Below are 12,634 nucleotides of genomic sequence, written 5' to 3'. Positions count from 1 at the left end.
GCGTAGCGGCGCTGAGGAGTGAAGAAGACTGAAGATGAAAGTGAAGACTGTTATTGGAGGGAGGAAGCGAGTCAATGGAGGAGCAGTGGGAGCAGTGGCGCCAGGACAGGTGAGGAGCAAGGTGAGCATAATCCAGTAAACTGAATTTCATCAGACTTTCTCATCTCTTCTAGATACAGCAAATGGAAGGTTTCAGACATGCATGCTCATAATAATATCATGTTCAATGGCATATGGAGCAGAGATCTCTAATAACAAGGCATTTCTTTCAGATATGTGGCTGTTGATTACCTAAGGTCATGGGCTCTATTCCGGCCATCACTTTCAACCGACGCAAGATCATTTGGAATTACTTGGCCCTAATCAAATTCAGCTATAATTGAGCAGAAATAACAACAATGGTCTTTTCTCCCATGGAACACCCTCACTCTTCCCTGGATGGGGCCTCCCAGTAAAGCCAGAGCACACAAATGCACTGCCCGAATCCCAGCTTAAAAGTGACATAATGAATGTCTCTGCTTTATAATTGAATGCGCGGTTTTAAATGCGCTGGGTAAATACAGGTCATTATCCCGCTTGTAGAACAGTTGTTTGGAGAGCGCTATGAAGAGTTGTTCAATTAAGACACTATTTTGAAATAAATTGAAAGTACATTAATGCCGGCCCCTGAAACATTCCTAATCATTTACTAAATACCAGAGACATTTCTGGATATATCCAAAAATGTCAACAAGTGAAATTAATTACTTGCATTAAATATACTCTAAGCGTCTCCAACTTGTCAACACCTTGAATATGATTTTTTTTTTATGTAATCATTAGCGCTAACATTTTTTGGAAGTTTTCAAAAAATAGTAGCTTATTGGTTTATTGTAAAGCATTTCCTGTCAAAAATAAAAATAACTGGGGAAAAATAATTTCTTGCTTTGTTCTTTTATTCAAAGCCATTGAAGTGGCCATTAAAGTGCCCGTAAGGATTACCATCTAGCTCTTCAAACATGGAATGTTCTCTAAGGCCTTGTTCAGACATCTGTTTTTCATGGTGCTGTTCACATGACTGTGGTTTTTTTCAGACATGTTTTTGCAAAAAAGTTTTGGAGGTCTGTAAGTTTTTGATCCCAGTCATGGATCAAAATCACTCATAATGTCTATGGGTCTTTAAAAATCATGGAGAACACACGGAAGCCATCCATGTACAACCGTGTGCTGTCTGTGAGTAACATTGTAATAGGTGGGAGAAGCTTTAAAAAATTTTTTTAAGCATATGAGGATTTTACTGATGAAACACTGATGGGGAAAACTGACACATTGACCAAATACTGATGAAAATATGATTCAGGACTAGAGATGAGCGAACCCAAACAGAAATGTTCTGCATTCATTACCGGACAGTTACTGTCCATTGCTAAATGCTGAACATGGACTTTCCACGGAAGTCAGTTGCAGTGTTCGGAGTTCAGGGGTAAGTCTGTGAGAGAGAGAGAATCTTTTTTTTTCCAGTTCAGGTCTCCATTTTTTTCAATGAGGTTCGGGTTCTGGTTGAAGTTCGGTACTGTTTTGGTACTTGAACCAAACTTTGGACTAAAGTTCGGGTCGGGTACTAGAACCCGAACTTCTACCAGTCCGCTCATCTGTATCCAGCACACAACATTTTTTGACCTTCCAGATAAAAACAGACTTCTGAATGAGGCCTAAGGGCTTGTTCAAACATTGGTTTTTTAAGAATGAATTTTCTTTTCTTTTTTTATTGATAGAATGTGTGCCCGTTGAAGTCTATGTTTCTGTTCATATGTTCCTGTCTTTTGGCAGACCAGCGAGTCTACATCAAATGCAGAGCCATATTTGATTTTGATCCAAGTTACTGATTAAACTCTTCAATACAAATCTATGTGTCTGTGAAAACGTCAGACAGCACTTGGAGGTCATCCATGAAAATTTTTAGCATGCAATGCCATGGTCAGGAGGAGCTTTGCAATTTTTTTTTCATACAAGAAAACCACCAATAAAACCCTGAAAAGAAACAATGACCAAACATTAATGAAAATCTTATCCAAAACACTGATCATTCCATATTTTGCATTCGAAAAAAAATTACTAATTTATGAATGAGCTCTTATCATCAGAATCTTACATGCTCACCTAAACCAAGCTGATTTCTTTGAAGAGCGGGTGCAAGATACTTTTGAGAGTGGCTCATCTTTCACCAGAGCAAAAACCTTAGACATTTTGAATTCCAACCAACCCAATTCTTCTTTTTCCCGCATCTGCTATTGTAAGACATTTAAAATGCCCCCAAGTACAGTGGATTCCACCTATATTCCTATGACATTCATCTAATGTGTATGGGCAATACAAAGCCTTATAAAAAAAATAATTTTTGAAAATTGAGGCCCTTGAGACAATTTTGCATTTCTTCTTACTTAGAGAAAAGGAGATCTGCCAACTGTAGATAAAATTATCGTTGGTTTCCAAAAAAAGTCACCCTAGTTTAGGTGTACTAGACATAATTGATCTCTAGTGGCAAGGAAGATTGTTTGGGTTTGACCAAGAAGTTTATTTGCAATTCTTTCTTTGTTGACTAAAGATATTATAACAACTGGTACAATATACATGATGTATGTGAGTTTATGGAGGCTCCATACTAGGAGAACCCAAAACAAAGAAAAATGTAATCAATTATATGCAAAAAGGCATATGTCTGCCATTGACATTCATTGTAAGGCATTGAATACTGTAGTGAACGCTCATTTGCATTATTGATTAGTAGAGTAGTCTTCGTTAGTCTATAGAAAAATGCAGATGCTACCAAGAAAACACGTTTCATCAATTCTCTTACCAAAACCTATGATTAGCCTCTGAATGAACTGTTTAGGTAGAAGCATATGTTGTTTTTTTATCTTATCATTGGCTGTTTATTTTTTATTACACACCTTTTATCTATTCTGGTATACCAATATGGGTCATTGGAATAGGCAAGAAAATTTTATTAGTCATAATGAGAGTCCTTAAAACAATGAGGGTTTTTTAGTGTGTCACTTATACCATCAATTCCAATGTTCTCAATTCTTCTTGATAGATACATCAATAGTTTGATTCAATGCCGAGTAGACCATTGTGGTCTTATGCAGATAAAGCAATGGCTATCACATAACAACAGCTCTGAAACAAAAAGGAAAAAAGGGCCCTCTTGCTAAAACAGTCAAACACTGTTGCAAAACTGGCCGATGAAATTACTTTTCCTGATCATTAATGTAGAAATATGCCTACAAAAGAAAGGTAACACTGGCATGCATTGGAAGCTATACCTGTGGTTACAACTTTAGCTATGCTACATTGCATCGGTTTTGACCAAGAGAATATAATTTTGGTTGTTTATTATCTACTTACAAATCTCTTGGCTGGACTTATAAAAGTCTGTTATCATAGTTACACTTATGTTATTACAATTTGTTAGAAAAGCTTGTATTAGTATCAATAGTAATAAAGGTGGCCAACTTGCTGATTTTTGAAGGATCAACTGCATATCTTAGTCGTATGAAAGAGAAACATTGGCACTGCTGTCACTCACACTTGATAAATTTCAGACATGGTGATGCTCATCTTAGAAAAAAAGCACAGTGACGAATCTTTGTTAAAAGATAAGTGAAAGTGGCACTCACCACTGATGGTTCATCAAGTATTTATTATTCCTACATGGTACAGGGATATAAATTAGAGACACAATTGCTGAGGTCTGATTGGGACAGAAGGGTGCAATAGGGCAATACCACATGATGGGGTGAGAATGATGGGGTGGATGTGTATGGACACAACACCTATAAGAGCCTTAGAATCTGTGGCTGTGGCCCTGTGGCTAGAGGAGAAATTCTTCCAGATAGTAATTCGCAAAAGTGGCTTGTGGAAATGAAGAACCTTCAATTGTATAAAATGAAGGTTTTTATTACACCAACGCGTTTCGGCACTTGGCCTAAACTCATTGGTATAACAAAACCCTTCATTTCATGCCATCGATGGTTCTGAATTTCTGCAATTGCAGCCCAGGTATCGTGATCTCTCCACTAAAGTGAAGTAGACACACACAGCACTGAGCCGAATGTCTCTACTTCTTATCCCTGTACCATGTTGGAATAATTGATGAGATGTCAGCAGTGAGTGCCACTTTTACTTATGTTTTATCAAACGTTCCAACCACATATCTTATCTATCATGCAGGAACCTCCGGACCAGATAACTGCAAGCCTTATCCTACCTACTGGAATCACTGGTGACTCTTCTGATTAATAAATTATTGATTAGTCTGTTATCATACACTTTTGCTATTAAACTGGTCAGTAAAGCTTATTTTAGCATCAATGACTATAATTTTGGCAGGAAAAAGTGCAGATCTTATGTATATAAGGGCCTCTGGATTCTCCCATGACAGATGATGCCAGAGGAAAGGAGAATGCAGGTTGAATTTCAATGCCCAAAGTTTATGTTCTTAGGGAAGATAAGTCGTATCCAGAGATATCTGGAAACATTCCATTCTTCACGCTCCATTGCTAACCAAAGCTGGCATGCTTGGCTAAAATGAGCGTACTTGTCTACTGTTGGTATTGAAGATGTATGGCTACCTTCACATTGGTGGAACGGTAGAAACTTATGGGGATTGGCTTCAACATTAAGCAAGCACTGAGAAGCAGAAATGACACAGAAGCTACGAGCACACATTCATTTATAAAGCTTCACCGGTTATTGTAGTTCATACATGATTCTCAGGTGACTACTGCCAGTATCTCTGTAAGTGCACTAGTTTAGTCGTCATGGGTGGACTAGTTTCTGCTGCTCTATACCTAGTTGGATGAACACAAAGAAAGTCGAAGTTCAACAACAGTTGGAGAAGCACAGATTGTCTATGCCGGTCCGGGGTTATGCATGATGGCACTGCGTCCCAAAACAGCCTGTGCCCAGTGTGCTAGCTTAACAAAGAAGTTGAAGCTACAGTGATAAATTTAGAGTCACTCTCTGACACCTGCAATAGGGATTTAACCCCTTTCACATCAGCGTAATGCTGGTACCTCATATTAGAAGTTTCACAACACCAGTGGAAATTCATTGTGCTTGGTTTGCAGGCTGTGTTGTCTTTTTCACACTTATGTCTTTTTATACTTATGACAAGATATTGTGTCTTATACTTATTAATGGCTGGATAGTCAGTTGCATTGACGAGGGCTTTGGTAATACCCACAGCTTTATGTGACAACGGGGTAGATATTCTAATACATAGATAAAATATCACTGATTTAATGGGACCTATGGAAAATGTGTGCAAAAAATGGCTCCAGATGGTGACTCTTACACTGCATGTAGTCCGCTGCTCTGCATTAATAGGCATGGAATGGGTTCTCCCATCCATATGGGAACCAACAACTGGGTCTTCTGTTTTATAGCTTAAAGCGCATAAGTGTAAATTATAAGAGCGGCCACTTTACATAGACGAGAAGCACCAATCTATCAGATATAAACCCTATATTGTTCATTTTCAAACAAGCTCATTCACGTGCCCATTTTGGGTATGCTCCCATAGTAAGAAGGTAGGTGGTAGAACGCTCACTCACTTGAATGGGAGATAAGTTGCAGTACTCAGAAGAGACCACTAAGCAATATAAGGGGGTGCTGTGTTTTACCCTGTACTTCACTTATATCCAGCCTCAGTTGGAGAAGATTTCATCTGATTGGTGGGTTTACCAGTGTTGGATCCTCATTAATCTCACAACGATGACCTATCCTAAGGATGGGTTATCCCATTATTCAGTCCCAAACAACTCCCTTTTGACCTCATTTCTATATATATGGGCATCCATTGTGTTATCCCTTTGACATGGTTGTTGAATGCCAGAGGGAAAGTGATGCCAGAACTAATTTTATAGATTTCATTTGTGGCCCTGGATGAGTCCAGGAGCCAGCTCCAAGCATGTTGTACCCAGTGCTTTCTGATCCAGCCATGTACGCCACACTTGTGCACAACGTGACTTGCACCGGATGAGATGAAAAACAACTGGACGACTCATAAATGGAAAACCTAGCCCAAAAATATCCATGTTTCTAGTTGTTATATAACTCAGTCAATTTCATATGTATCAATTTGTTGGACAGCTCAATGCCTAAACTGGATACAACATATGAACAAGATGTGTCCATCGAAGGACCATGACCAGTCCAGCATAACAGATGATCTGGATGCCGGGAACCATCTCATAGAAAACTATGGGAGGGAAAAAAACAATGGATAGTCCAATATATGGGAACGAGACCTTAAACCTCCTGATCCATCTTCTTCAGTGACAAGGGATTTTATAATGCTGTGTTTCTGCTGTGCATAGGCTTTTATCTTGCACAGCACTACTCTTGTCCGAGCACCGAGTCTGATAAGCATCTTATTCACTAAGGGACATCCTATTAAAGCACAAGTGTTAAAACATAAAGTCTTTCCAACAAGTGTTGTGATGTATGACCCCAGACTTGTGTTGTACACTGAGGTTTTTCTCCTTGATGATATTTGAATCCTTGCTTCATGCACCTTCTTCTTATACCTTGTAAAGCAAAATCTAGTGTAGAGGTTTTTTTTCCCACCTTTAAAGTTAAGTTGAAGCCATGTCATATCACTCACCTTACAGGGGATTTCTATCTCAGACCTTTATGGCGTAGATGGAAATGACAGCAGACAGGACTCCAAAAACCAGTGCAATAGTTCACATATCCCCTCAATTGACAGGAGATATGGGGAGAAGTCATAGAAAAATCCACATCAATACCACCACTAATGCAAGTGAATGGGGTTTCTGCAATGCTGTTCACAAGCACCAGAAAAAAATCAGTGTGGATTTTTGTCTTTGCCATGGAAAAGAATAAATAGAATGATGCGTATTTTTGTGGATTTCACACCGAAAAGACAGTAGAGTTGCTCTGCTCAATGGGGGATATCCCAGTGTGGAAATGTAGCACATTAAATAATACTTCAGTACAGTTTTAAAAAAAAACTTAACTTGTAGGAAGTGAATCCAAAGTTAACATTTCACAATTTTGTGGAATTGGTAATGTGTATAAGGGTCTATAGTGCCCCCAACCATCACCCCAACTGCAAATGTCAAGAGGCAGAAGGATTGGGCATGGTGGATTTTTGAAATTGGGCCGTACCTAGACATCAGGGATGGTTTTATATGTGTTAACTAGAATATTACCATCTAATCAACTTTGAAAATTATCTGGTAAGTCGGTAGCAGTTTGATGATTCTATTTTCAGGACCTAAAAAAAATGTATCATACACTCGTCCTTTTGTTTGCTGTTGTTTTTTTTGCTTATTTTATATTCTGTGAATTGATGACCTGATGAAAACTTATTAATGTACTGCACGCATCAATTTGTAGCCCATAAGAATGTAATCATTTAGATCTTTTCTGACAAATCATATGTAAAAAAAAAAATGTAGAAAGACCAGCATTAGCATTAATGTATCCTCAGTCATTTTCATGCAAATCCCAGGGTCACAAATTGCTATCCTGTTAATGCGACGTTCATAAGTGCAGTTAATCGAAGAAGATTCCTCAACATATGTAGTGTATCCTACAGAAGAAACACATTGGGATATTGCTTATAGGCTCAGAATAAAATGCAACCATAGGATTATCTTTTTTTTACTTTTTTTAGTACATTGCTTTGAATAGAATAGTGAAGACTACTATGTTATTCCATAATAGATTACGATGATGCTTACTGGTCCAGCATATCCAGGTAAAGATTAATTATTGTATATGACTTCCCATGATGATCTTTTGGCGAGTTTTTGATGTTGCAGATTTTCCCATTAAGTAAAATAGGTTTATTTGCATTTTTTCAAAAATACGCAGCGTAAAAAAAAAAAAAAGCTCACCAAAATCTTATTGTGGGAATGTAGCCTAAAAAGAAATCTCATTTACATTATTTCTAATTATTCCACATAAGCGTCTTTGTGCATACGTCTAATAATGACGGTTCATCTCATGAACTCTATTTATTTCCTAGGCAGGGTGTTGTTGAAAAAGAAATGAAAAAAGTTTTATTGAATCTCATATAGATTTGTGTAATGTAATAAATACTTTCAATTACTTACAGCCCTCTGGTACGGTCACAATACAAGCAACTTTTTAAGGTATCTATATTTTTGATACCAGAATATTCAATAATGGAAACTTTGTTTCACACATTCCCCAAAGGAGGGCACGTGAGCGCAATTCATCATGCAGGCTGATTATAATTATAAGCCTCTATTCACACACAGTGTTATGTTGAACCTTCATTGGCATATGTCTCTTTTTTTTCTTTCGATAGCCAGCATGCTTTATAAAAAATATTGAGTTTTTATGGTGTTTATTTTTATTTTCTGGCGCTTTTACCTTTTTTTTAAGCAGCATTCTTTATCAAAATATTGTTTTTTGGGGTGTTTATTTTCTGGCATGTTTTATTTTTTTTAGCCAGCATTCTTTATCAAAATAATGATTTTTAAGTTGTTTATTTTTTTGGCGTTTTTTACCTTTTTTTATCCAGCATTCTTTATAAAAAAAAAATACTGATTTTTAAGTTGTTTATTTTCTGTCATTTTTGCTTTTTTTTTTTTTTTTAGCCAGCATGCTTTATCAAAATACTTATTTTTCGGGTGTTTATTTTCTGTCATTTTTACCTTTTCAAATAAAGGAAAAAATAAAACACCTAATTAAAAGATTAAAAATAATGTTACCTGAATGCTTAAAAAAACTATCGAAAGGTATACAGACTTTTGCAAAAGTGTGACAAGGTGCTCTAAAAGTAACCTTGTCACAGCATTCTTCGTTATTATTATATTTAGGCCATTATTTCACCCTCCTCTTTATATTTTATAGTCGATAGGCCATTTTTAAATGGAATGTGATGTATTATACCGGTATGTAGTTAATTAGTATGTAATATCATTAATAGTTCCAGAGCTAAAAATATGTTTCTAGATCTAGATAATTTGCATTTCACCTGTATTTTACCATATTTTCTACAAATGTTAGACTTTTACCAACCCCCAGTTTTGTCACTATAATAGCCTAGAGTTAGTAAAGACCATTAATATATAATAAGACTTAAATAAACAATTATATTGTCCTAATGACTCCTAGTGTGATTATGGGTGTACAGTCCAGAGGATCAATATATAAAGTTCTCCACACTCCAGTTGTGCTCCTAAAAGAAAAGAAAACTCCACTTCTTGGAGCAACAGATGGCAGGTGGGGGGCAAAGAAGCCAGCTGTGCCCAGCAAACCTCAGGGAAGCCTTTTACATATTTATATGACTGGTCATTGCAGCAATTCCCAAGTGTTGGCTTTGCATAATAACTTTCATGGTTGTTATATAATATACCCTAGAAATGCTATAAATTACATGGCAGGAGATAATAAGTTTTATTTATTCTTCATTTAACGACACATCAATATTGCTAAACTTTTCATTTTTTCCCCTATACCAGGTGCATCACAGCTGAATTAAAAAAAAAAACAGCTAATAGCTGGAAGCTATCTACCTTGCTGTGAAATTAATAGTTTGACATTAAGCTGATCAGCTTGTGTAATACCATAAAAAACCTCATTGAGAAAACAAGACCAAGTTTAACAGGTTTTACCAGTGTCAGAAGAGATGGATTAAGGTTGTCTGTCAGTACATTGATTTTTATCATAGTGTAGATGGGTATAATATAAAAATATATTGATTTATTAGCTATTAAACACAAGACATGATTCTACCCCTAAGACTGTAAAACATGCTATCTGCAGTTTAATGGTCATTTAAATGTTTTTTTTTCTAGAGCATAAAAATGTAAATTGTAATATTTAAAAAGGAATAATTATTTTCTGTACAGTATATATTTTAGGAAACTTGCAAATGTTAAAAAAAAAACTAACCTGGCCAGGCAAACTAGTACAATTGCACTGGCCTGAATAAACCACATTTTGTAGGGAAAATTAAGAATACTGAAAAAATGTTTAGACATATTTTTATATACTTATCTGTGATTAAAAATGAATGGAAAATGATTTTTTGGAGTTTGCATGCAAAAAAAAAAAAAACATCTATTTAATTGATGCAAAAAGGAGGCTAAGCTGTAAAAGTAAAGCATTTTTCACACTTATATCACGCATTAAAACCAATCGTACCAGAATCGAGCAAACGTTCATGCAGAAAAAAAATAAACGAGTCAACTGTTATTCCTCTTAGAAAATTTATTGATTTGTGTGTTTTTACTTCCAACTCAAAAGTCTGTAAAAACCGAATAAAACAAAAAAAACTATTTTTTTTTCGATGATATGTTAAAAACAATTCACAGTAAAACTTCATTTAAACAGGACACAAACTCAAAAAAAAAAGAATAAAAATTTACAAGTTTATACAGAATTGAAAAAGAAAAAATACAACTTACTATAAATAATAGTAAAAAAAAAAACGAAAGCAAAAAGAAAAAGTTCTTGCGTTTGCGACCCGCACAGTTTTTTTTTTGTAAAGTCTAAAAGTTAATAGTAAAATCTACAGTTTTGGATAAAACTCAAGGAAATCTTGAGCGCCTCAAGAAAAACGTGTAAACATTGGATTATGGTTAATAGTCCCAATTAAAATTTCTAGAACTCAAGATACAAGATCCTTATTCAAAAAAAATAAAATAACCTTATATTTCGGAGTAACCCCCCACACACAGAGGACACCCCAAATATTCAGCATGTTGTGCTCTATAGGGAAAGTTTCTGCAAACTTTGTACACAAAAAAAAAAAAATAAAATAAAAATTTAAAAAAAAAAACACCCTTTTGATTCCTTGTCCTCAAGTTTTCTGCATTCTGTGATGCCTGTCAGGCAAGCAAAGTGTCTTTAGAAGGAGCAAAAGTCGCAATTAAATGTGCGTTAGTGGTACAGTGCCATTGACCCCAGTCCCTGCACTTTGGTAATGCTGATGGACACTGTGTAGTCTGCTGTTCTGGAGGGAAGATGGGTCACTTGCATCTCCTCCTGGAGGAAGGTACATGCTGATCATATCTCTCAGGTCTCCTAAGCAAGCTCTTTGAGTGTGAGAAGTGATTGCAGGTGGTGGAGAACTTGGTTCCGATTTGACAACCGAACCCATGGATCCCAGGCTCATGACAGTGGAGGTTTGCTGGTTGTAGGCTGCTGGTGACATGCTGTAGGTAGAAGCTGCATTCATGTAGGTCTGAGCAGAAGACATCATAGGGCTGTACTGAAGACCAGTCATGTCATACCTGTGCATCTGCTGGATCTGAGGGCTGTTCATGCCAGGATGTTGAGTGTACCCAATCTGGTCCTGCATCAAGCTGTAAGCCCCATTAGTCCAACCATTCATGTGGGCATAAGTGTCAATCCTCTGGCCAACTCCAACTGAGCTGGCTACTGGACTTACACCTGGAGCCAAGAGATTGCCAGGCAGAGAATACTTGTCCTTTTTCAGGAGGGTCTTGGTCTTCCTCCTGGGTCTGTACTTGTAATCCGGGTATTCCTTCATGTGGACAGCTCTCAGCCTCTTGGCCTCATCTATGAAGGGTCTTTTCTCCGGGTCGCTCAGTAGCTTCCAGTCTGCCCCCAGCCGCTTGCTGATTTCAGAGTTGTGCATCTTTGGATTCTCTTGAGCCATCTTTCTCCTTTGGCCTCTGGACCATACCATGAAGGCGTTCATGGGTCTCTTGACTCGGTCCTGGTCTGGAGTGGTCGCATTGCCTTTGCCCCCTGGAGTCACAGGTCCCCCAGTCTGTGCACTGGTCTGCTGCACAGGGCTCTTGATGTCTGGATCCAGCATGCTATACATTTCGGAGCTGGAGGTGAGTTGGGGATCGCAGGAGAAACCCAAAGGAGAAGACAAGAAGCAGAGGAGGAGGAAGGCGGCAGAGTCTCCACGGGACGGTCTGATCGCAGGACACAAACTTTCCCAGATAAGAACTGCTGAGTTTCTGACTGACTGCATTTTAATCACATCCTGCCAGCCAATCGGGTGCGAGCCTCGCAGCCCAGCCCCCACTCTCAAATTTCAGAGTCGTGTTAACCCTTTCCTGGATTCCACCGTGTCGCACAGCTCATTCATTTCAGGCCCCCCTCCGCACTAGAAATAGTTAATAATGTCCAATTATTCTAAATCAAGTTATGAAATTATTACTGTCACACTTATATCTCAGTGGGTTCTGTGAAACGACTGCAAGCTCCATCACCCTAGACTGGCATCAGGCCAGGACTTCATGCGGCTAATGCCAGGGAGCTATAGAAGAGGAAAGGCAGCTCCATTATCTGACACAAACACAATACAAGTTTTACATTCTTAAAGTAAAATGTATTTTATTATCTCCTTTGCATTAATTGCAGTCTCTCATATTCTACTTATGTGCTACTTCTAAACAAATACAGGCTGTGCAGGTAAGGGATACACACACATTATATATATGTTTGTGTGTGTAGTTTTTACACAAATACGGGTTGTTCCGGTTAAGAATACATATATATATATATACGTATATGCATTTATGTTTATACATAGATAACTATGCTTTAAATGCTTTATATATATATATATATATATATATATAATTATAGACTTTGCCTGTCCAAC

At 37.3% G+C, this 12,634-nt stretch overlaps 1 protein-coding gene across 1 annotated transcript; it reads right to left on the bottom strand.

The window, feature by feature from the left end:
* Positions 1-10,257: 10,257 nt before the first annotated feature.
* SOX3 (SRY-box transcription factor 3) lies at positions 10,258-11,990 on the bottom strand. Its single transcript, XM_073637910.1, has one exon. The coding sequence runs from the start codon at positions 11,840-11,842 to the stop codon at positions 10,919-10,921; it is 924 nt and encodes a 307-aa protein (XP_073494011.1). The 5' UTR covers positions 11,843-11,990; the 3' UTR covers positions 10,258-10,918.
* Between the last annotated feature and the right edge of the window lie 644 nt (positions 11,991-12,634).

This window comes from Phyllobates terribilis, unplaced genomic scaffold, assembly GCF_046119375.1.
Source record: "Phyllobates terribilis strain yellow unplaced genomic scaffold, ASM4611937v1 Scaffold_7__3_contigs__length_470593459, whole genome shotgun sequence".
Lineage (NCBI taxonomy): Eukaryota > Metazoa > Chordata > Amphibia > Anura > Dendrobatidae > Phyllobates > Phyllobates terribilis.
The sequence above is the reverse complement of the archived record's forward strand: the minus strand, read 5'-3'. Positions and strand labels throughout refer to the sequence as shown.